The sequence below is a fragment of the Idiotropiscis lumnitzeri genome, chromosome 8 (genome assembly GCF_059441095.1).
Source record: "Idiotropiscis lumnitzeri isolate Australia: NSW breed Sydney's pygmy pipehorse chromosome 8, RoL_Ilum_1.0, whole genome shotgun sequence".
Taxonomy (NCBI): domain Eukaryota; kingdom Metazoa; phylum Chordata; class Actinopteri; order Syngnathiformes; family Syngnathidae; genus Idiotropiscis; species Idiotropiscis lumnitzeri.
In genome coordinates this window covers 23,097,312-23,121,118 of record NC_142398.1, presented here as the reverse complement: position 1 = coordinate 23,121,118, position 23,807 = coordinate 23,097,312, and the positions used below count along the sequence as shown (strand labels likewise).

The 23,807-nt window shown below is 46.3% G+C and overlaps 4 protein-coding genes and 1 long non-coding RNA gene across 7 annotated transcripts; 2 read left to right on the top strand and 3 right to left on the bottom strand.

Moving 5' to 3' along the window:
- Nucleotide 1: 1 nt before the first annotated feature.
- On the bottom strand, nt 2–5,689 carry LOC148332861 (DNA replication factor CDC6-like). Its single transcript, XM_088303348.1, has 12 exons — nt 5,523–5,689; nt 4,364–4,627; nt 3,327–3,599; nt 2,186–2,385; nt 1,910–2,058; nt 1,476–1,582; nt 1,255–1,394; nt 1,041–1,141; nt 905–966; nt 519–694; nt 301–441; nt 2–171 (listed from the first exon to the last, which is right to left on the bottom strand). Exons 2-12 carry the CDS (start codon nt 4,617–4,619, stop codon nt 82–84), a joined length of 1,695 nt encoding a protein of 564 aa, XP_088159474.1. The 5' UTR covers nt 4,620–4,627; nt 5,523–5,689; the 3' UTR covers nt 2–81.
- A 687-nt stretch (nt 5,690–6,376) lies between these two features.
- LOC148332860 (WAS/WASL-interacting protein family member 2-like) lies at nt 6,377–17,682 on the bottom strand. Of its 3 annotated transcripts, none has more exons than XM_088302298.1 (9): nt 17,287–17,682; nt 16,958–17,208; nt 12,545–12,687; nt 12,337–12,469; nt 11,608–11,679; nt 10,890–11,519; nt 8,227–8,469; nt 7,904–8,005; nt 6,377–7,767 (listed from the first exon to the last, which is right to left on the bottom strand). In XM_088302298.1, the coding sequence occupies exons 3-9, from the start codon at nt 12,593–12,595 to the stop codon at nt 7,724–7,726; spliced, it is 1,275 nt and encodes a 424-aa protein (XP_088158424.1). In that variant the 5' UTR covers nt 12,596–12,687; nt 16,958–17,208; nt 17,287–17,682; the 3' UTR covers nt 6,377–7,723. The 3 variants fall into 3 exon arrangements, with proteins under 3 accessions (XP_088158424.1, XP_088158425.1, XP_088158426.1); XM_088302299.1 differs by having other exon boundaries at nt 16,958–17,082; XM_088302300.1 differs by having other exon boundaries at nt 16,958–17,082; nt 17,436–17,682.
- Nucleotides 16,726–17,853, top strand: LOC148332859 (uncharacterized). Its single transcript, XR_015844626.1, has 2 exons — nt 16,726–17,133; nt 17,496–17,853. It is a non-coding gene; the product is annotated as an uncharacterized LOC148332859 (long non-coding RNA).
- A 269-nt stretch (nt 17,854–18,122) lies between these two features.
- Nucleotides 18,123–20,124, top strand: LOC148332858 (large ribosomal subunit protein bL21m-like). The gene is made up of 2 exons (XM_088302301.1): nt 18,123–18,641; nt 19,500–20,124. The coding sequence occupies exons 1-2, from the start codon at nt 18,363–18,365 to the stop codon at nt 19,794–19,796; spliced, it is 576 nt and encodes a 191-aa protein (XP_088158427.1). The 5' UTR covers nt 18,123–18,362; the 3' UTR covers nt 19,797–20,124.
- On the bottom strand, nt 20,123–22,865 carry LOC148332857 (UPF0669 protein C6orf120 homolog). Its single transcript, XM_088302302.1, has 2 exons — nt 22,754–22,865; nt 20,123–21,447 (listed from the first exon to the last, which is right to left on the bottom strand). Exon 2 carries the CDS (start codon nt 21,354–21,356, stop codon nt 20,808–20,810), a length of 549 nt encoding a protein of 182 aa, XP_088158428.1. The 5' UTR covers nt 21,357–21,447; nt 22,754–22,865; the 3' UTR covers nt 20,123–20,807.
- Nucleotides 22,866–23,807: the final 942 nt, after the last annotated feature.

Here is a 23,807-nt window from a genome sequence, read left to right as displayed (position 1 = left end):
CGAGTGTCACTTGATTTATTGACAGCCCCCCCAAAAAAACGGTCCAACATTCTTTGTAAAAACGAGAAAACTTTAAAAATTTCACGGGAGTCCCGCTGCCAAGATGCTTCCGACGAGGGTGCGATCCTTCAGAGCGTTTTCAACCACATTCTCATCGATCTTCAGGAACACCTGAAAAAAAAAATAAAGAAATAAATAAACACACCGGCAGTGTTTTCAGGTTCTTATCGCCACGTCCGAGAGTTCGGTGGCCAACCAGAAACGAGGTCACGAGAGGCCAGAAGTGCGATTGGGCGCTACCTTGGTGAGTCGAGCTTCTTTGGCCTTCTTGAGTGCAAACACCCCGCGACTCTCCAGCAGCGCGCAAAGCGACAAACACTCCGACTGGCTGACGCCGCCCACCTGGCGCCGCGCGCAAAGGCGGCTGTGAACCTCATGGAGCTGCAACAAGCAAAAGGTCAGCGCGTCGCGACGTTTCGAGGGCTAGGCGAAAAGCTCGGCTTGCGGCGCGGCGTCACCTTGCCGAGGGCCACCTCCTTGCTCTTGCCGGCGCGCACCAACATCAGCAGGCAGCACGCCAGAAGCTTCTGCTGCAGCGGGAAACTTTCGTCACCGCACGACGTCATGCGGTCGCCGTACACCTCGGACAGGACACGCGCCACCTGGGGGACGCCGGCCGACACGCTCGACGACTCTGAAATCACACCGAGCCACCTTGACGTGAACGTGACTCGGACAGAAACGTGCGCAAAAAAAAAAAGCACACAACTTCTACATTGGCGCTCAATACAAGATACACACACAGCCGTCAGACAACGTCACAAAAACACACGCCGATGTGTCATGCGCTATTTCAATAAAGTTGATTGTATCGAGTGCCAGGTGACGACAAGACGATGCGAACCTGCGGCAACGCGCTGGTCCGCTTTCTTCCTGTGTTCCGACTCGACGATCTCAACGGCCCGCCTGCCAACACAGCAGCAATCAAATCAAGCCACCAATCAAGTCCAGCGCTTCCGAGCGCATCCGCCGGGACGGACCTGCAGATGTCCAAAGCCTTCCTGGCGTCGCCCGACACCGCCGAGACTTTACGAGCGCAAAAGTGCACAGCTGCCACGTGCAACACGCCGTCAGCGCACGCCTGCCAACAACAACATTTATGAGGTGACTTGCGCGTGTGCGCGCGTGTGCACGTGCACGCACACACGCAGCAGGGAGAGACGCACAGCCACGTGCACGAAGCGCACACGTCACCTGCGCGAGTCGGTCTTGGACGATGGCGCTGAGCTGCTCTCGACTGTACGGCGGGAAGTTGAGCAGCAGCGGGCGACATTGAGGCCTGGCTTGAAGGCGGGGCAGGATTCGGTCCGTCAGATCCAAGGCGTTGGCGATGCCTACGCCACAAAAGCAAATCAGCGGGCCTGAATAGCGTCGTCGCGATACCAGAACGCAAACGACGACGACTGCGTTCGTACCGACGAGACAAAGTCTGGACTTGGGCAGGTGCGGCCACTCGAAGATGGTGTACAGGACATCTTGGGTTTTGCTGTCCAGCTGGTCCAACTCGTCCAGAACCAACAAGCTGAACAACAACAGGAGTTAAGTGCCAGCGCCCACAGCCGCATTGAGACAAAAGTGATGCTTTCGCACCATTTTCATTTCATTTCAACCGACGTGGCGCTTGGCGACTCTCTTGCGGAAACTTTGTGTCAGTTAAACTATGTTGAGTTGAGTTGAGGTGCTTCATTTAGACAGAAGTAGTGCTTTGCCACTATTTGGATGTGCTTTCCTGCCACCTCGTTCCATCGAGGTGCAAAGGAACAGCGTTGAAGTGAGTACCATTTAGTCTAAAGTAGTGCTTCGGTCCTGCGCTACGTTGATCAATTCGCTACGAGCTTTGTGAACTCACACGGCGGGTCCGGGCCCGGTCAGGAGTCTCTCCAGACCTTTGCGACCAGCGGACACGCTCAGCTTGTCGGATAAAAGTGGGAAAATGGCGTGAGAGCTGCGCAGGCTCATGCAGTTCACTAGCAGCGTCTGCACCGGCGACAATTCCTCCTAAACCACAAAACAAAAACTAATTAACTTAGAAAAGTTCCCTTCTCTCAAACACAACTTTTTCTTTAAAAAAAAAGAAAAATTGCCCTCCTAATTTGGGTCTTTTCTTTTCTTTTGGCATCTCTACCTTCATGTGGCGCAGGACCCAGTCGAGACAGGCCGTCTTTCCGGTCCCGGGCGCACCCGAGATGTAAAGGCTGCCGGGCCGCCGGCGCACGGCCGTCTCGTTCAGGAAGGTCCGGATGGAGGCGCACTCCGCCTCACGGGACAAAAGGCGCTCGGGAGCCGCCGTGTGCAGCGCCTGCTTCACGCTGGCCAGGCTGCGCTCTGCAAACAAGCAAACCAATAAGATCTGCTTCCGAGTACAGATTTGGAACCCGGTTCAACATTTGGGACGTTCGATGTGCGAAAATACGCCAGATTCAAATTTGAAGCAGGTTTCAGTTCGGTGTCAAAATGGGTTTTGATCAGATTGAAATTAAATTCAGAACACATGAATGCAAAGCCGCTTTCAAGGACACATAAAACAAGTGGATTGCGTTCAACGGTGGCAGCAACATGTTCCCACGCACCGATAAATGGAAAGATGTTCACACTGCTGCAGCGTGGCATTTTATTTCTCTTCAGCCTCCGCCGAGTGCCTTGACTGGGTCGGGAGCCCTTCGGCTCAGCATCGGCGCTCGGAAAGGACACGACTTGACAGGAGCGGGGGGAACTAACGGATCTGAGACAAGATGGTGGTCTCGAGCTAAGATTGGCTGATCGTCCTTTAGCTGCCAAGGAGTTCCCAACAAAGCTATTTTGACATTGCTCCCAGATTCCACAACATCACCGGTTCGAGGTGAGCTTTGCAAGCCTGACTACTGTAAAAACCAAAAACAGAGAAAGACTGAGAACTTTGTGCGCGTGTCTTTCAATTTCCGCCAGGGTATCGGCAAAGTGTTCAGCCAAACAGGCCCAGGTTTCACATTGAGTGAGTAGAACTAAGAAAGACTCTTAAATACTTTATTCTTTGTGTTTGATTGCTATTCACGACGTTATAATATAACATCACTGCTCAATGTTAAAAAAAAACTTAGGTTGTTAATCGAAGCTTTTTCTTCCAGCCGGTAGTGCGCCGTGAGATTTTTTTCAATTAAAGTGCGCCTCGGCTCGAAAAAGGTTGAAAACCACTGAAATACACGCACAGTCAAGATTTAGAAGCTCAGCAAAATAAACCAACTGCCGCACGTTCACAAGATATCAAAAACGGCAAGACAAAAACTTACTTTCGGCTGGGAGTCGACACGTCCTCGTTGCCGCTGCCGCCGACTTGCTGACCGGACTCGGTCGCGCCGGGCTTCCGGAGAGCGACTCGTGACGAGTCGGCGACGAGGCGGTGACGGGAGAGGACGGCGTCGTCTTGAGGTGATTCGAGACGCCGGCATTTTCATCAAAGACTAAACGGCGCGTAGATGAGGGCGGCATCCGCGGCGACGCTTTGCTCTGCTTGGGAGGCGACGCCAACAAAGCGGCGGGCATGTTGAGTGCGTTGTCGTCACCTCCACCCCCCCCCCAAAAAAAATAAATAATTATGACAAAATTTGAAACTGGACATCAAACTGCGGTTGCTAGTTGTCCGGGTTAACTATTTTAATGCAATGGGAAACAAATTTCTGCCCATTCAACTGCTTTGTTGGAGGGATAACACTGAAGCAAAAATCAATTGCTAACTATTTTGATCATCAATGAATCCTTTAGAGAGCTTGCAGATGTTGGCAATCAAAGAAAATAATGAATCCTCAATGAACTATGGAAAACCAAATAGACTGTAGAAAAGGTCCCAGAAATCGCTCTTAACAGCAAACATCCGTCAAAAAAAAAATGGCTGGCCAGGCCTATTTCTTTGTCAATGCTGCCATGTACAAAAACTAAACAGCACAATATTTTGGTGTTATCCGTTGCTCCTGCTTTATATCAGTAGAATAGATCATATTAAGTGTTTAAATGTTTTTCTTATTTAAAAAAAAAAGAATGTGCTTTTGGCAGAGGATAAAGAATGTACGCCTGCGAGTACTGCATGCGGGCATATTGGTTGTTTGAAAGTTTAGAACGACTGCAGCATTGGCGCAAGTTTCATCACGTCGTGTACGTCGTTTGGCACTTTGTGTTAGCGTGAAGCTATTGGACTTTGTAAGAAAATGCTAAGGGGCTCAGTCGAGTGAAAACAGGGAATTTGTTTTCCAGTCATGATGGCACGCCATTTCATTTTGTGGCCACATCGCCCAACCGTACGTTGACCAACTTGCCATTCAAGTGGACTCACCTGTGCGTTTCCGCGGGCTGAGGGGAAGCCTGACAAAGGTGCCCGGCGACACAAGAAGCGGCGTCGCAGCCGGCCGCCTTGGCGACGGAATGGCATGTGGTCGTCCGGGCGATAGCGTGGCGGGCGGTATCGTCTTCCCGTCAGGTTTGGCGTCCTCGGCCGGGTTTCCTTTGGGCTTGGGCAGCACCCTGGCGGACTTACGTCGGGGGAAGGGCAGGCTGGGCTGCGTGAGAGCCTGCGAGCGAGTGTTCGGCATCTTCAAATCTGGAAAGCAAATCAAATAAGAATTTATTTTATTTTTTTTTTTAAAAGGCTCAACTTGAACCATACGCGTTATTCATCCAATTGCTTAATATAATCTAGAACTTTTATAAAATTGATGAATCGAAAGCAAATGAGCTCAAATGTTAAGATGTCTGACAACACTCGTCAATAGTCACAAACGTCCATTTTCCAGGCATTTCATTTTGAAGTCACTACAGTTTATAATTCGACTTGTTGCGTTTTAAAACCAGTTTTAAGTAAAGAAATAAGGACGAGTTATTCAGATGTTTATTTAAGGATCGCCACTAGTTTCCATCAGAGCATAGAGTATTCTTCCTGGGGTCCAGTCACAAGCAAATCTTTAACAATAACATTTGATCAATTTAGAACATAAATCACAGACAGTTAATCATTAGGCACAAGTCTAGTCATGTCCAATTCCACAACTGTCGATCTACAAGTAAAGGAGTTAAACAAAAAGACTAAAGGTGAAAAACAAGACGAGCTACATTCACTTCGCAAAATGTCACTACGGAGATATACGAGTCAAGCAAAATGCGAGCCTAAACAGCTTGGACATTGATAGAGTCGGCAAAAATTACATTTTATGGCCACGTTGAGTATTGAAACACAAACACGGGAAAAAAAACGATTATTTGCCTCGTGGCGCCAAATCAAATATCTGATTAGCGGAGCCATAGAAAAACGAACAATTGCACACTAAATGCACGTCAAATGACAACATGATCAAATCAACGACACGGATTGGCGATCGGGCAGTCATTTGGGGAGAATTGGTTCATTTTGAGGTCAAAAACATTGAGACAAGAAACGCTTACTTGCGCGTTCGGTAAAAGACAGCGGGGAAAAAACACAGTAAGTTCTGTAAACTCACCTCGGCGACTATTTGGGGGGGGTTGTGGGGAGAGAAGGGCAAACGAGTTACGAGTTGTCTCGAAGCGTCGTGCAGTTTTGCTTTCGCTCTTTCTTCGCCAACAAACGCGCAAAAATCTAAAGCGCCAAATTATCGTCGTCACCGCAGCTGTTCCTGGGCGGCCTGCAGCTCGCTGATTGGTCCAGTCTGCTCTGGCTCCATGCTCATTGGCTGAGCTCCTGGATACCGGATGTTACGTTATATATGAACGTGACAAACGTGGCGGGAGATTCGACGTTTTGCCGGGAATATTGATGAAGTTTCGGATTGGAATTTGCCATATTGCGCAACATTAAAACAGCACTCGATGGAAAGCGACAAAAGGCTAAACTTTTCAGTGCTAAATTACCACGACAAACCGATTGAAATGTCGACACAAATAGAAGCACTGAGGTCTAATATTTGCCAATCATCTTCCATCAAGCTAGCAAAAGTTTTCAAAACTCTTCTGGAACCACTGAAAAGCCCAACAAATCGCATCACGAACTTCCTACTCAGAAGGTAAAAATGCGATTTTTAAATATGAACACAAACAATAACATGCCGGCTGGTGCATCGTGACGGGAATAAAAAACGTTCACCCAAAGCAACGCTCCGTAAAAAAAACATCGATGATCAAAGTTTGAAGTGTCTTCGACTTACACTACAGCAAACAAAACGAGGAAAGGTTAATTAACTTATATTTGGTGAATATCTTTGTCCACTTATGAGTATTATTGTGACTTAAATGAATCATTTCCAGCTGTATTCAAAACGAATATATATGAAGAATGACGAGGATTCCAAGAATGAAAAAAAGACTTACTCTCTCAGTCCCCTTTTCCCCAACAGCAATATATTTATTGAAAACGTTTTCAAGTGATAAAAAGATGGCTGATTAACAGGAAAAACCGTGAGGCGGCAAACATGACACCAGAGTGACCCTGAAAATGATGATGATGATGACGTCATCGGAGTGCGCTCCTCTTTCGAACTTTCCTATATTACACTCTTTTGTACAGCACAAAAATAGATCAATGGTATCTAAGATTATCATATTCTATGTTGTAAATATACATTTGCAAAGACTCCGATAGTTTTATTTGAAATAAATTTAGCACAGGTACCGTTATGGGACAAAAACGAGTGTAAGGCAACTGACGAGCAGCAGGTGGCGCTGCAACTCAAGTGTTTTTTCCATCTTTTTGATTCACAGCAGAATCGTTTTTTTTTTGTGTTTTTATTTTCATTTTGAGCTTAATGATCATTAAAAGTGACGCAAAAAAGACACTCCTTCTAAATACTCTCTCTCTGGCACTTTAGTGTTTCTTTCTTTGTTATATTTTTTGTTAGCTGCAAGCAACTACAACATGTACAAATTCTTGCATAGTAAAAGCAGCTGATGGTCACTTCCTGGCTGGTGGGGTGCCAGCTTCCCCTCCCAAGACCATCCGCCAAACTATTCGTTCACGGTCAACTGGCGGAGTGATCGCACTCTTTCAAAAGCAAGCCGCTGGCTCTGACGTTATTACATAGTTATGACCAATGTCATGGTCCCGCAAGCGCAAAAACAGGAGTCATGCGTCTGTGCTGGCCTATGTGCAACATGAAGACAAGATTACAAGCCTCCCACCCATTATGTGAAGAAGAGCAGAAGACAGGGGCTCAAAAGAGGAAATAACATCGTCTCCCCAAAACAACCCTTGACACCCTTCGGAATGTGAAACTCCACAAAGCAGACGAGGCGAGGCGTCCGTCAATCAACTTTTTGGACTGGCTTCATTTCAGCTCCACACACGTTTGGCACACAGATTTGGTTGATTCAAGTGCACCCTGGAGTGACTTCAACAAAATCAAGAAGGGATGATGGGGAGCCCACATTCATGCATGATCATGTATACGTGTGTGTCCCGCAAGATCAATGCTGGCACCCAACAAAAGAAAGAAAGAAGAAAAAGAAATGAAATAAGTGTCTCCAAAGAGGGAATGTGCAGTTGTGGACGCTCAAAAGTCAAAAAGTCTCATGGCGTCTTCGCTTCTTGTCAAGTCCACATGTCGCTGGTGCTTTGTGTATGTGTGTGTATGTGTGTGCGCATGTATACGGACTTCCTCATCCCCCCCACCACACCAGAACAGACCAGTTGCTTGGCTGATGAGTTCAAGTGCTGAGCTTTGAGGTGCGTTCACCTTCCCACTGGAGGAGCAGGGGGGGCTCCTCGCAAAATACCTAAGGCGGGGTGGGTGGGACACAAAAAAAAAAAAAAACATCACATTCAAGCACACAGTAAACACACAATAACAAAAGTAATCTGGACAAATGGCAGTCTGCAGTGCGCATACAACAACAGGACTGCTGTGCTTACCCTTGCCACTCTTGCTGGGGTAGACCTTGTTGAAATGGCGATACTCCTCTGGGGGCGGAAGGTCCTCCATGGGGTGGAAGTTGAACTTGGATTCAAAATCATCTGCACCGGCACGGGAAAGGAATACGGAGGGAAAAATTCATCCAAAATCAATTTACTATTGATATAAACGGCTTAAAATATGCATCGAAACAAAAAAAAAAAGGGATTGATTTGCTATCCATCCATCGACATCGAATCAAAATGAGTGAATTGTGACATCCCTCGAAAGGAACCTTGTCACTTTTCTGAGCTACGCTAGCTGCAGGAGCCTGAGGACTCACCCAGGATGGACTTGGATGGGGTAGAGACTGAGGAGTGTCCGTTCCGAATGGGCGGGGGCGGGGGCGGCGGGGGTCCGGCAGGTGTTCGGGAGGACGAGGAGGAGAAGGAGGGCGGCGGCGGCGGTTTGGCCCCTCGGCCTGCCGGCTCTGACGGCACGGAGCTGTGGCCGCGATACGGTGGCGGCGGCGGCGGAGGGGCGTCGCGGTTGCCGTTGCGGGCGCTGGAAAGGGGCACCTGAGGGGCTTGGGGGGGGCACAAGGCATACAATAATCAAGAATACATCTTATTGAAAAAAGGTTTGAAACAGATAGATTTTTAATTATTACTACAAAAGGCAAAGAGTCATGGTTGATAAAATTAGCAATATGATTCAAAATGGCGATAATTTAATGAAAAATATAGTTGAATGATGTATGTAGTTTCCCAAATACAAAATTGTTGCCGTGGTGATTGCTGACCGAGCAGTAGGTCCAAATATTCTCAAAGTTTAGATCTTTAATAGTATTAGATCAAATGTATTTAATAAAAATTCACGTTTCAAATGTGACATTGTTTAATAAAGATTAATTGTTGAAAAGGACCTGGAAGAAAATCAAATTGCAATTCATCACAATGTTTGGGGGGGAAGAAAAAAACAACAACTCACAATCAGACAATTTTTCGGAATCATTCGGCATTATTATCATGATCCCTTATTATGGTCCATTTTGAATTTAAAAATACAAAATGTTTTTTTTTTTAGGTTTAGATTAATTTAAAAACTGTCAATGTCATTTGATAGGCCGACATGCTTAGGCCATAAAATGGTGGACAACGTTTGGATGGAAATCTGAGACAGGGCAGGCAAAAAGTTGAAGAGTGGGTGTGTGTGTGTGTGTGTGTGTGCGCAAGTGCGCAAGTAACATAAACAAATGCTAAGTTTGGAGGGAAATGACAGCGGCGAGGAATGCGGACGAAGCAGGAAGCATCGTGGCGACCCGTCGCAGGAGGAATCTATCAACCAAATAAACCAAGTCGGGACGTTGAAAAATCCTCCAAAACAATTCAAACGCCCTGGCCCGCCCGCTGCTCCACACAACAAAACCAAGACGGCGACTGGTTCGAACCTGCCCACAACATTCCAGCCCAATTCAGAAGCAAACTTGGCGCTGACAAATGTTTGAAAATGTTTCAGGACTATCAACTGTTTGACATTGGCTGCCTTGAATTCGTTGAGCAAAATGGAAAAGAGAAAACCTTAGTTAGCTGACATGCTAACAGATAGCACACAGTCGCTTCTTCCGCTACAACTTCCACCATTACCACATCATTTCGCTTTTCCCACTTGCACTTCCAGTGCCACTGCGAGCTGCTTAGCAGTTTTGTCACCTCGTATTCAGCCGCCCTGTTTATCCATCCATCCATCTTCTCTACCGCTTCTCCTCACGAGGGTCGCGGGGGGTACTGGAGCCTATCCCAGCGATCTTCGGGCAGTAGGCGGGGCCACACCCCTGAACGGGTTGCCAGCTAATCAATCGCAGGGCACACAGAGACGAACGACCAGCCGCACTCACACTCATACCTAAGGGCAATTTCGAGTGTTCAATCGGCCTGCCGTGCATGTTTTTGGAATGTGGAAGGAAACCAGAGTACCCAGAGGAAAGCCACGTAGGCACGGGGAGAACATGCAAACTCCACACAGGATGGCCGGAGCCGGGATCGAACCCACGCCCGATGCCGTCTCTCACTGTGAGGCCACCGTGCCGCCCACTGTTTATCCATCATTTACTTTCTCTTCTTCTGTTAAAAACATTGCTACAACTCAGCCTACATATCACACCACCACTTCTCCTTCTCTTACGACCCGCTGGCGTCATCTGTGACCTATTGATGAATTGAATATTTTGCAAAAATCTATCCTATTGGCTCAGTCCAAACGTGCGGGAGTTATTTTTACACACTGATGACCACTCTTGAACAAATCCGCTATTTTTGGGGTCCCCTGAAAAGTGAGAATGAATTTCAGCCCAACGCCAGCGTACTGCTTCGAGTACCTCTGCTTCAGATATCAAAATTAATTCCTGTACTTTACTCGCTCAACAATTTACCTGTACTATAACTAGCACACACAGTTGCCAACGGTCCGTATTTTGTTCAGAAAATCACTGAACGCAAGCTCGTTACAGCCGTGACAATGGCAGAAACAAAAAGAATGATCATTAACTCAAAGCAAATATTTGTATTGTGAAATTTCTCAGCCAAAGCACGTGACGTTTAGAGAGGCATTTCCATTTTTCAATTGTGCGCTTTATTTGAATTTCAGAGTTCCAATGAACTCTTATGAAAGGTTAAGCATTAGATTCTAAAATGACCTCAATTCAGTCTTTTCATGCCACGACCGTAATTTGAATAGTTACTACTACAAAAATGGGAAAAAAAATCATAAACATTGACTGATCTGAAATATTTATTATTTTGTGGTACACCTTTTGAGCACATGGCCCAGCCCTTTCCAACAAGATTACTTCTACTTCTGTTATCTGTTTTTATTATTATTACATTACGACTGAAATTATTTTTAGTACCAGTACTACTCGCACGTGCCCACATACTCTTTCACGTTAAAGTCGCAACACAGCACAGAACCTTTGCTGAATGGCAAATTGTAATCTGCATGCGGTACCTGCTCGGCGTCCCGGCGGCTCTCTGGCGGGCGGCGGCGGGCGGCTGACCGGCAGTGACGGCGACGAGGATGGCGGGGGTGGCGGGGCGTGGTTGCGACCTTGCGCCGTGTGCTTCTTGGTCAGTGAGTTGTGCCTTTGCGGCAGCTCCGGGGCGCCGCCCCCGTCAGTCTGGGCCGGCCCGTTGGAGAGCGACGTGTGCATCCTGTAGGGTGGCGGAGGGGGCGGTGCCGAGGACCCGCCGGTGGGTGGCCGACTGGAAGACAGGGCGATTTTGAGGGCGTTGGAAGGAGAAGGACCTCGGTTAGGCGTGGGCGGCAGGGGCTTCTGTGCCGAGGACGAGGGCGCCAACATCTTCAGGTTGGGCGCAGGCGGGGCGTTGCCGCGGCCGCCCCGGTTGAAGGGCGGAGGAGGGGGCGGGGCTGACGTGCTGTGCTTCATGCCACCGCCCGAGGAGGAGCCGCCCCCGGTGTTGGGGGGGCGGGTGATGTCGGGCAGGGAGGGCCGGTGTGAGCGCTGGTGCTCCGGCGGCGACGGCGATGCCGAGCGGCCCGACGGAGGGCGGGGCGCTGAAGGCCGGGACCCGGGCGGCCTCAGAGCGGACCTGCCCACCGAGCCGCCGGATGAACCATCTAAAGGAGGCGGGGTCACAAATATCCAAATCAGGAAATAGAAATATGTCAACTGGCCAACTATGTCATCGTTTTTGTTCGTTTTGACCTCCAGCTGGTCGTAGCTTTGGCACGCCTCCTTGGAAGAGGCCCCCCATTCCCATTGGACCTCCTCCGGATTCTGTACAAGGACAAGATCCAGGTGGCTTAGACGGAAGGTGGAAAATACGTCATTTTTCAATTTTTGAATGTGAAAAATAACATCTGATAGTGCTGGGAGTTTAGAAATACCTTTCTATTTTTACTGATCCTCAACTGTTGTGCAACTTGAATATGTTTAAAGGGACACTTGACTGACGCTGACATCGGCACTTCGATAATCGTTTTGCATGTAAAAATGACATCAGTACCAAAATGCCACCCTGAAAAGACTGCAGTGATTTCAGGGCTTTTTTGAGATTCCATTTAATGCAAACGGGCACGCCCCCTTTTGGAGCTCAGTTTGATATTTTTTCCGTCTCAGCTGTCTACGTCACGGCGGGGAGGCAAGCGAGGTCCTATTGCTCGCATTGTCTAAAACGGCGACCGATCGCCACCAAGATTTAAATGCACATTACTGCTCTTGTCTGCTTCAATCTGAGAATAAATGGGTTCAGTGCGTTCTTGGCCGGGGTCGCGTCAATGTCAGGCAGTGAGCTTGCCGACGATGGATAGATTGTGATCGGCCACTGCTGTGAGTCCCACCGGGGCATTTCATTATTTCGATGGGATTTTTTCCCCATAGAAAATGCACAATTCTGGAAACGTGCGAAAAGATTTTTGATGGATTGTTGCTCACTCTCGATGACGGGGGCGCTGCGGTCGTTGACCACGCCCACTTTTCTCAGCCTGGCTCCCTTGTGGATGTCCGACAACAGGGCGCCTCTGCCTTTGGCCTCGGACGAGTTGAGCTTGGGAGGGGTGGTGTTGGCCTGCCGGGGAAAGGCCGTCACGGCTTAGAAGACTTGGACGGGGGCGGAGCAACGGCCCACTGGGAGCTCACTCACCTCATGAAAGGTGGGGGGAGGAGGGGGTCCCGGAGGGGGAGGAATGGGCATCCTGTTCCTCTGTTGGCACTTTCTTCGACTTTCTCGTCTTCTGTAAGGACACCGCACCTCAGTGCCTCTGCTGCCGTGTTATGGTCCCACTCCTTTCAAAAAAAAAAATCAAGAAATAAATGCGGAACGTTACACACGAGAGCTGAACAATTCATCACATTGACACTGCGGTGTGCCGTATTTTTCAGACCATAAGTCACTGTTTTTCTTTTTTTCATAGTTTGGTTGTCCTGGTGCAATTCGGAAATATCAAAATTAGAGCTCAAACTGGCCACGCCTTTACCTTTTTAACTGGAGTCACACCTTCGCGGACGGATAATAAAATCGTGTGAATTTAATCGACGTTGGACAAATCAACGAGTTGACGATCACTTTTATTAACATCCCGGAGGAGATCGTGTGACCGGCGTGCATTGCTGCGGGCTCTGGCACACTCTTCAAGCGGCGCAGGTCACGTCAACAAAAGCGGGACGCCGCAACTAAGCTCACGACGCAAGCCGCCTCTTTGCGACAACAACTAGCGACGTCCGTTTTCGCAATCCCTTCCACTTGGCGACCTGCTCACATTCGCCACGCTTCAATGCAAGCGGACTTGAGGCGAAGCGCAGCACAAAATGGCCAGTCCATCGTGTCCAAAATTGCGCAACAAAACGACAAAAGTTGTCGCACGGTGAGGCGAAGTCCTTCAGAAAATGGACGCTGTCGTTATTTTCATAATAGTCAATTATAATTTGAATAGCGCCGACGACTCGCTTGAAGCGCATCTTTGGTGAGCGATATGGGAAATCCTTGATTTCCTTTTCCACCGTCAACATGCAAACAGGGTCCTGCATTTATTTTAAAATACGGGTGAGCAGTTTGTGCAAAAGTCACTGTTCAGTAAAAATAAATCTGTTCATTGAAGCATTCATATTAAATATAGAATAAAACACCCCCATGTGCAGTCCTGCTGTAATGTTTGACACAGAATTTTACAAATAGGAAAATTAACATTGATTGTTAAGGAAGTGAATTTCTGCAAGTTGGCACATTTAAAGCTGGTGCAACAAAGTTAAAAAGTTGAGTCGGCCTCTTACAAACAGCACAAGAATGGTCTCAAGCCCTTCCTTGATTTATTTTATTCTTTCTCACGTTTGAGGTTGAATTTATGTAACCCAAATGTTTGGAATAAATGGGAGGTAGATGGACCTAGCATTGCTGACTATTGTTATTCGGCTTAATAGTAGAACCTGATCGTGTCTTCCAACAAATCATACGAAAAAAATGATTGCAGCGTGTGTCATTCGGGGGAGGCACGACGGCCGCACAGTACAGAAGTGCAGGTTTGCATGTTCTCCCCGTGACTGCGTGGGTTTTCTCCGGGTACGCCAGTTTCCTCCCACATTCCAAAAAACGTGCACGCTAGGTTGATTGGACGCTCCAAATTGGCCCTGGGTGTGATCGTTTGCTTTTCTTTGCGTGCCCTGCGATTGGCTGGCAACCAGTGGACCCCGCCTACTGCCCGAAGACGGCTGGGATTGGCTCCAGCACGCCCGCAACCCTCGTGAAGGGAAGCCGAACAGATAATGGATGAACGGATGTATGTATCGATCCTACCGCTGTCGCATCGGATGAGAAAAAAATTATTTTGCGGCCCCTTCAAGCGCTTAGTTTGAGGATCCCACGAGTTTTTCCTGCGGGCCGATCCAGCGCTGCAACATGTGACACGTCTGCGCGCACACGCTGACAAACGGACTGACTGACTCAATCTCCCCGAACAGGTTTCTTTCTTCTTGTTGCTGCTCGCTGTGGAATCTGGCCCAGCGAGCTGGCGAATGCGCTGCGACGCGCTCGCTCGCTCAAGCAGAAACTTTGTAGACGAGTCAGGAGAGAAAGAGGGAGGAGGGGGAGGCGCTCGCTACGCCACATGGGACACTTCAAGGTTTTGGGGCCAAAATAATTGCACATCTGAAATGAACGATGGTCATTTGTCAACGTGATCTTACTGAATGGACCCGGTTTTGGAATGGCGCTGACAAACATTTAGAGGAATTTTGACCATTTGGGGGAAAAAAAAAAAGCGACATTTTGAAAGGGTCTCTGCTCAACAAAGAACATTAGATTACATTTTGCGTTTTAAAACAACTATTTGAAGATTGGTCGATTTAAAAAAAGGACAATTCCTACATTCAATCGTTCATTCATTCTACATTCATCTGTTCACTGTAAAAAAAAAAAAAAAAAATGTAAACCTTTCAAACATGTACATTTAAAAACATTTGAAACATCAGTCAATTTAGAAATTATCCAGTTTAATGATTGGTCCATTTAAAAAAAGGTGTCCATTTAAAGAAACGATTTAGAATATGTTTCATTTATAAAAGGTCATTTTTACAAGATTTTCTTTAAAAATGGCTGTTTGAAAAATTAAAGCAGCACATTTTAACAATTAATCAGTGCAATGTCCACATTTGACAGTTATCCATTCATATATTTCTTAACAATTTGTCCATTACAAAAAGCACAAATCAACACTGAACTAGCTGCCTTCAGAAAATTAACTTTCTGCTTTGGCAATAATGACAGCAAGTGACAACTTGGAAAGAACATGAACGGACAAGATGGGGCACAGTCAAAGCAAGCAAAAGGCAAAACAAGTTTGAGCACAGTTAATGGCCAATCGTGGCTCAGCTTCAGAAAACAGGTGAGCCATGATTGGTCATTACCTTAGCCCTAAGCAACTGTGACGTCATATTCAGTTGACACAAAGTGTTGACAAAATGGCGCCTGAAATGGATTTTGCTGATTAACTCATATTCCAAAAATGCAATATTTATAAAATATACAATGTGATATAATATTGATCAAAAGTTTAAGAACCGAGTAATAGGCACAAATAAGACAACAACAACAACATATTTTTGGCCCCTTAACGCTTACAACAATTGCGATAAAAATCACCGTCAGGACATTTAACTGTTTAACAATACTTTATAATTTTGTGTTCGTTCAACTTTGCAACAGAAAGAGAAAGAAGAAGGATTTTTTTGGGGCGAGGGTTTGTTTATATGCCATTATCTTCTGTCATTTGGTGTGAAGTGTAAAATCATTTAAAATAATTATCATAGCAGGCGATCAATGACACTTTTAAAAACCATTTATTTCTTTACATTCATTTTTGTTACACTACACAGCACAGCTGCAACTATCACGATAATAATTATTCTGGCAACTTTTTTTTTTTTCAACTAATCGAGATTTTATATGTATTTTTCCCCATGCACTTTTTGTTCCATTCTTTATTTAAAAATAGGATGTTATTTCAAATTGACATTGGGAAAATGCCCAAACAAAAATCAATGATTAGCTTACTTGTTTGGACCTGAACACGCCAGAAAATTGGCAAACATGTTGATTAGAATCAGAATCAGAAATCCCTTTATTGTCATTGTACTCAAGTGTGCAACGAGATTAGAGAGCTCCCCTCTCCAGTGCAATACAACAATAATTCAGATAAATATGTAAATTAGATAAATAAGAGAATAGTTAGTGCAATGGAAAATAATACTGAATAGGATATATAAAAACACATCACGTTGCTGTTCTGCAAGGTAAGGGTGGTCGTGTGTGTGCATGGATACAAATAAAGATTAAAGATAATCTGCTTTCATGGGCTACTACCAAATCAGAGGCAAATTCTAAATTAATATTGAGGGGCTAAAATTCAGAGGTTTCGGACAATTACTAATTCAACAACAGTTAGAGTTAAAGACTGATTGTCAATTAATTTGGCAATCGCTCAGGACAATACATTTAAAACAGACGCCGAAATGTTTGTCAGGTTTTGGGAGAGGTTGTCATCGTACTGGGGGTGTTTGAATGAATGAAAATGTGGGGAAATAATTGGACACGTGAGTATTTCAACTTATGAGCTTGGTCATCAAACAAATTAAACTGTACGTCAAGCTATGGCAGTGGTTCTTCCTCGTTTGAATTAAACCATGTTTACACATCGATTGCAGGAATCAAAGTCACGGAAGTTGTTATTTTAACACGTTCAAGCAACCAGCCGCCCTTTAAGCACAAACGTTTCCTTTATTGCCTCAATGGAGATCAAAAACACGAGCAAAAACAGTCTTGCGAGTGGCAGAGTTTCTGCGCTCGAGGAAAGCCTGAGCCGCAACTGCGACACAATTAAAGCCAAGTCACGGTTGAAGATGACATGTTTCCCATCAAAATGTCATACTTGTGATACGTGGACTCAAGACGTTTTAGCGTAGAACGCACGTTAAACTCCACTGAGGTGTGACAAGTCAGTCCCGGTGGCGAGCGTTCAAGTCAGCTCTAATTTTAAAAGGTAAAGTTTGCTCCAGGTTTACTCACCCAAACTCAACGAAGTGGCGGTAAGGCGACGTCACCAAAAACAACATGAATGGGGGGGGTGGGTGTCGTTGTGGCAAACCCTTCCTTCGGTCCTTGGCGGAGGGTCAAACGTTAACGGCAGCCCGCTGGCAAGGAGGAAAAATGACACCAGCACCCGTGACCGGGTTAGTCAGCAGGTAACGACGCCTCGCTAAGCTTCGTGGTCCACGGCGATGGACGGTTAGCCCGAGGGGCTAATCGTCCGTAGTCGTCTATGGGTGTAGCGAGCAAGTTAGCCTCGAAGCTAACGTGCTAAAGTGAAGCTAACTGCTTAGCACGTAGCTGTTTACTTTCAGTTGTCAGCGAGCAGCAGCGACTAGTTTGGGCGACGACTCGTCGTTTTCCTCCTTTTCGGAGGCGGCGATGGATCCCAGCGTTGCGGGGAGATTTTTCGTCAGTTTGTCTAGGAGAACAAAAAACTTTTAAGCGCACCGCTTACACATTCACGGAGCCATCTCGTTTTGTTGGTTGGGTTAATGCGTTTTCTTTCCCTCTCAAGGAGCAGACGTCTTTCTCGACCAGCCCGGAAACGAACCCAGCAAGCCGGGGACACAAAATGGAGGGAGGTAGTGGTGGTGCGTTCAACGGCCGCGGAAACTGGAGTGTCATGTCACTGCTGCGAGGGGGTGTTTGACTCGCTGGAATCTTCACGGATGGGTGGATGGATGGAAACGCCGAAAAAAAGGCTGTAGGATTTACAATTAAAAAAAAAAAAGTATCGACATTGGTTGCACGCAATAAAATGGTTACCAAGAGCAAAATTATTTTATTTTTGGCAATATTCATGTTGGTAAAACGTGAGTTGTATAACATCATCTCCTAATATGTATGAGTATTAAACTGCAGTCTTACCAGTATTTATACACAGATTGTTCTTTATAGATATAAAACAGTAGAAGTCATCCGGACAGGTGAAGACGACGCATGCGCAGTTCCAAACAATTTCTGCCCAAAAGTATTCAACAAAGGGCTTACTAATTCCACAAACGTCACCTTTTTTGTTTTATGGGACTAGTTAGTAATATACGACAGTTACATAGTATTTAGATTTTCTGACACCTAATGTTGCTAAGAACACAGTTTTCTTTTAAAAATTCGTCTAACCAAAGTTGAGCGACAGGTGCAACCGATTTCCGGCGCATTTACGACACAGGCCACTTGTCAAAAGACAACCTAACACAGTTGGAGCGCATAAAAAACAGACAGATCCATGTTATCTGTATGATATAGTATGAAGGAGAATGTATTTGTATAAAGAACTAACTTATTCCACCGACACATAAATGACACAGTGAAAATCGCCACCCTCCCCGTCAAACCTCTAAATTTTAGAGAACATCTACGGTCGACACACTTTCCGGTAAAGATGGCGCTGATGACGACCCTGCAGAAGACATGGCGCCTGTTGACATCTGGACTCTGCGTCCTTCCAACCGCCGCCGCCCGCACACAGAGCTCAATTAGCGGCCACTTGGTGTCTCTGACATCGCTGTCCAGACCTCCGTGGCCGGAGACACGGCCGGTGCCGGAGGAGGAGCAGCGGCGGCAGCACGCCGCCCTGACGAGCGCCGTCAACCGACTGATCGAGCAAGGCGACTTCGGTCGCCTCTTCGCCGTCGTGCACCTCGCCGGCCGCCAGTGGAAGGTGATGTGGACACAAATCCAAAATATAAAAAAATACTACATACTTGGGACAAATCTTTAAATTCAGAGTAAGTTTACTCTCGTCGCTAAGAAGTCAGACAATCAACAAAAGTATAAGCCAATATTGGTGCCTGGGTACCATGTTGAGTTCAGGAGCTTCGTTCAAACCAAAATAGTGCTTTGCTGCCATCATGGTGGCAACTTGGTACCAAAGAAATATTAGGTGAGTTGTGGAGCGTTATTTAGACAAAAGTGGTGCTTTATCTTGTGGATAATCTGTGACAAGGAAGCACATTGAGATCTGTTGAGTTTCATTCAGAGAAGAGTAGTGCTTTGTCATTTTCTCGTGCCATCGTCTTGCCACAGAACTAAGTTGCGGTTAGCGGGTTCTGAAGGCTAATTTAGACAAAAGCAGTGCTTTGCCATTATATTTGTGCCGAGCAACTCTTGTATGCTGGAGTGACTTGAGGGCTTTCATTCATACACAAGTATTGCTTTGCCGCCATCTGGTGGGAATTTTGTGCCTATGACCTATTTTGAGGAGTTTAATTTCAACTAAAGTGCTTCGTCGCCATCTTGGTGCCAAGGAATTATGCTGAAGTGAGGTGAGAAATCTCATTTAGAAGAAAGCAGTGCTTTAATGATATCTTTGTGTCATGGAACCGTTTGTGAATGAGGTGAGTTGAGAGATTCCATTCAGACAAAAACAAGTGCTTTGCTGCCAGCTTGCTGCGGAGGAATTATGAGTTTTGTTCAGCGCAAAGATTAAAAACGGGCCAGAGCGCCAAACAGATCACACCGGGGGCGTCTTTGTCGCATGTTCTGCCAAAGTGACGCCGGGCATTTGTCTGTCCCACAGGTGACGGACGAAGACTTGATCCTGCTGGAGAGCCACGTGGAGGCGGCGTGCGGCGAGCACCTGCGTCTGGAGAAGGTGCTGCTGGTGGGGGCGCGCGACTTCACGCTGGTGGGCCGGCCGCTGCTGGCCAAGGAGCTGGTGCGCGTGGAGGCCACCGTGCTGGAGAAGACGCAGTCGTGGCCCAAAGTACACATGCGTTTCTGGAGGCGCCATCGCTTCCAGCGCAAGAAAATCATCGTGCAACCGCAGACCGTGCTCAGGATCAACCGAGTGCGGCTGGCGCCGGCGCTCACGTGACAAGCGAGCGCAAGCCCTTTCACCCGCTCCTGTGTGACAACTTGATGCGCTAGTGGACCGACTCACAAGTTCCTATTGTGGACTTGACAACTGAGTGCAAATAGTTCTGTCTTGATCTTATGCAGGTCTTCTAATTCACATCATATGCGCCCTAATAAATATATTACAAAATCCTCAAGCGCTACAGAAAAGACGGGCAGATTTGGAACCGGTGTGAAAGTCAGCGAGCAAAGATGAGTTAAATTTCCAATTAAGATTTGTGTAACAGTGTGTTGACCCGTGTTATTGTTTGTCAAAGGCAAAAAACAAAAAAAAAGGTCTTCAGCAAGTGTTTTCTTCCTTTATTGAAGAAAGGGTTCTTCTGAAAAGGGCCAAAGCGAGCCCAGGTGGATGTGCACGCTAACGTTCTTTCACATTTATCCGACACTCACGCTGCCCGTCCAGGTGTGCATCACAACAGACTTTTTTTTTTTTTTTTTGGGCCGGTGTACACATTTGCGCTATTTGGACATCCTGAAATGGACGTGCTGAAGGACATGTGACAGATGCACAAGTTCAAAAGGAAACAAGCAAGCACAAACCAATAAGTACGGGAGCGGCTTTGCGATCGTGGGTCAACTTGTTTTGGATGTTTTCTATTCTTTGCGTGAGTGTATTTTCTGTGTTTCCTGTCTAGCTGGCATTGTTTTGGTGTATGTGTGTTTTGTTGGGATTTTTTTTATGCGTCACGTGTGTGTTGTGTGTTTTTTGCAAGGTTTGTTTTTTCTTGTTTTGTGTAGGTTGGGTGTGCGAGTGTATTTTCTTTCGTACGTCTCTGGTGTATGATTTGTGCTTTGTGTGTTTTGCACATGTTATGCTTTGTTTTTGTGCCGCCTGTGTTTTGTGTGTATGTTGCGTTATATTTTTGTGTGTTTTGTGTCATTGCAAGTGAAGAGATGTGAAGAAGTGCAGCGAGCGCCGCCTATTGGCTCCAATGTGCTCGCTTGGGTGGGGCGAGCCCAGCGACTGGTTTCAAAAGAGAATTTCCAGAATGATTTCTAAAAGTCGGATGAGATTGGTCCAGAACATGGAGTACTCGTCAAATTCTTGGCGGTCGGCACCGTCCGCCTCCTTTTTGCGGGCGTCCTGGGCCGGGGAAACTGCTGCGAAGGGGTCCGGCGCAGCAGTCGGGTCGCGGTAGACCCTCATCTCAAAGTCGCTGCGGCGGTGCGACGGATGCCCGTAGATGGCAACGCCCACCGGCCGGACGAACTCGGCAGGCACGACCACGGCGTCGCGACCGCAGGTGGCCGACTGCAGCTTGTAGGCATCAAAGCTGGGCCTTAGCGTGGCATCCGACACGTAAAGGTCAGCGTCGCCCGTCACGCTCAGCATGTGCAGGACGACCACGCCGTCGTGGTTGAGCCGCAGGTAGCTGTAGTTTCCGGCACCCACCTGACCACGCACCACGTGCAGCAGGACCCACTCGGCGGGGACAACCGTCGCGCCGTCCTCCGGCCGGCACGCCGGGCAGCGCAGCAGCAGGAAGAAGACGATGGCGGCGAGGTGAAGCGGCATCATTGCGACGGCCGCTTGCACCCGACGAGCGTCGTCACGCAGCTGTCGGTTGGTCTGCGCGGACGTCAAGCGATGGACATTGCGTCGGACACACCTGCACAATCGCATCATGTTACTTTCCGCGGCTACATGGCGCAAATCCTCAAGCCATCTCTTGACGAGTTTGACAATAAAATGTTTGTTTTTTTTTTACATTTGTTGTGTTTTGTAAGCTTCTGTTATTCAAAGGAAATAAACCGCACCCATTTCACTGTTTTTGTCTGTTACTTTGACACCCTGTGGTGTCACCTTCAATCCAACCAAAATGGTGCTTAGATCCCCTCTCGGTGTCAAGGAACTGTGTTGAAATGCCTTGAGGAGCTTTGTTTGGACAAAAGTGGCACTCTGCCACTACCTCATGGCATCTTTGTGTCAGGGAACAATGTTGATGAGAGTTGAGGAGTTTCATTCAGCCAAACCTGGTGCTAAGTTAACACCTTGAGCATCTTGGTGTCAAGGAACCATTTTGAGGAGCTTCATTTAGACAACAGTAGTGCTTTGCAGCCATCTTGTGAGATTGGCCTATTGTTTTGCGTTGTGACTGGAATGACTAAATTAGCTCATAATTTTCACCCTTGTTACACGTTGTCTATTTCTGTGTTTATGTTTGCAATGTTATCAGTCTTTTGAGATAGGGCAAAGATTAAGAAATATACAGAAAATGTTCAAAAACTATCCCACCGGCTTGGATTTCAAACAAATTTTCATTGGCTTCGTCTTTCAATACATATTTTTTAGAAATATATTTTTTCAAATTTAATCAGTTTTTTGGAATAACTATTTGGGTCAGTCAAATACGGGCGTCAATTAGACGCGGAATATTTGGTCCGTATATGCAGCGAATAGAGGGGGTCGACTGTGAATTAATTCATCTTTGAAATGAACTACATCTACACGTCGTCCAGAAATTGGTGTGGAGTCACAACCTTCTTAATACTCGCCTCATGAAAATTATGCTCTTATAGCTGGCGGCATTTTAAAACAGCTTTCTGCTAATTGTCGTCGTGTGAATTGGGTCAACAAGTGCCACGCTGAAGCTCAGCGTGTCGATTGAGGATTTTTTTTTTAACAATCTTTGCCATGTTCACCCTCACGCGAATAATATTCGTGTTTGTTTTCGACGTTTTTGTACTCAAATGCGCGCTTGGTCAACGCTCACGACAATGTTGAAACACAAATGGACTTGTTCGCCGTATTTAGCTACTTAATAGCTAGCCGCCAAGTAGCGACGAGTTGATACTGCGCTCAAGTCGAAAATGAAAAGGCAACGAAGCACAAGCAACCTCGTTCACGTGGACAAGGTGCGAAAGGAAGACGCGTCGCTTCGGAACATGTTCAAACACGCTTCTTTGCTCACTTACGCGGTTGACAGTTGCTCCTCATTTTCTTCTTCTTGCGCTCAACCACCTGTTGAGCAAAGTTCCTCTTCTTCGCCGCATCCTCATCGTCACTGCAAACACGCAACGGCGCCCCCAACGGCACCAGAAAAATAAAATAAATAAAATTAAAAATAAATTAACAAACGTGAACTGCAACTAACTTCTATGGAGGGCTGAAAGTGCCTAAATTGAATAAATAAAAATACGCCATGAATTTTTTCATAAAAATTGTCAAATTAATTGTTACATTCATTCACTAAGAATGGAATCGAATAAATCAATCAATCAATAAATGCACCATTAAATAAAAGGGCAATTAATTAAATATTTCATTTATTAATTTATGACAATATTATTTATTTAACTTTGGCACCTTCAGTCCTCCATAATTTAGTTGCAGTGTATCATATTCAAGCAAAAAAACAAAACAAAAACAAAAACAAAGACATTTTGGTTGTTTGTCAGAAGCTGACGTCTGTTAAATTATGCAAGGGCGTGACAGTACATTCAAAGCTCCAAACTTGACTTGAGCAGCAGCCTTAATTACCATTTATGTAAAATTTTCATTTTCAACCTCTTAGAATTTTGGGGAATTTAGCAACTTGACAAGCCACCTAAGTAAAAGTCACAACATGCATCCATCCATTACCGAAGCAAACCCACGCAGGAACAGGAAGGCCCGCGCCAGAATCGTAAGCTGCACTGCGGCACTGTCAGGCAGACCTGCTGAGCAGTCACCCATCATTCAGTCCTGGCAGAAAATGCAATCAATGTGAATTTTACTGCAGGCTAAATGATTTGTTTGCAAGTGGCTGCCTAAATGTTTTATTCAGTTACGCACATGAGCACAAATGAAACCACTTTGTATAATCATTCCACTTTATTGAACACCGAGCATACTTGAAACAAAAATTAAAAGAAGAAAAAAAACAAATCAATAAATCTCACTGGGTGTGATGTCCGGGGGTCTGGATGACTCAATGAGTACAAAAGCCCATTAAACTGTCAATTTTGATATTCTTGTACTTCTATGACG

What these genes read in the sequence shown, in the direction of transcription:
- LOC148332857 (XM_088302302.1), bottom strand. Translation starts at nt 21,356, where the DNA reads ATGATGCCGCTTCACCTCGCCGCCATCGTCTTCTTCCTGCTGCTGCGC.
- LOC148332858 (XM_088302301.1), top strand. Translation starts at nt 18,363, where the DNA reads ATGGCGCTGATGACGACCCTGCAGAAGACATGGCGCCTGTTGACATCT. An exon ending in TCGCCGGCCGCCAGTGGAAG is followed by an intron (nt 18,642 to 19,499) that starts GTGATGTGGACA and finishes TCTGTCCCACAG; the next exon opens with GTGACGGACGAAGACTTGAT.
- LOC148332860 (XM_088302298.1), bottom strand. Translation starts at nt 12,595, where the DNA reads ATGCCCATTCCTCCCCCTCCGGGACCCCCTCCTCCCCCCACCTTTCAT. An exon ending in AAAGCTACGACCAGCTGGAG is followed by an intron (nt 11,520 to 11,607) that starts GTCAAAACGAAC and finishes CGCCTCCTTTAG; the next exon opens with ATGGTTCATCCGGCGGCTCG. An exon ending in CCCATCCAAGTCCATCCTGG is followed by an intron (nt 8,006 to 8,226) that starts GTGAGTCCTCAG and finishes GTGCCGGTGCAG; the next exon opens with ATGATTTTGAATCCAAGTTC.
- LOC148332861 (XM_088303348.1), bottom strand. Translation starts at nt 4,619, where the DNA reads ATGCCGAACACTCGCTCGCAGGCTCTCACGCAGCCCAGCCTGCCCTTC. An exon ending in GGGTCCTGCGCCACATGAAG is followed by an intron (nt 2,059 to 2,185) that starts GTAGAGATGCCA and finishes TTTGTGGTTTAG; the next exon opens with GAGGAATTGTCGCCGGTGCA. An exon ending in AGGAGGTGGCCCTCGGCAAG is followed by an intron (nt 442 to 518) that starts GTGACGCCGCGC and finishes TGCTTGTTGCAG; the next exon opens with CTCCATGAGGTTCACAGCCG.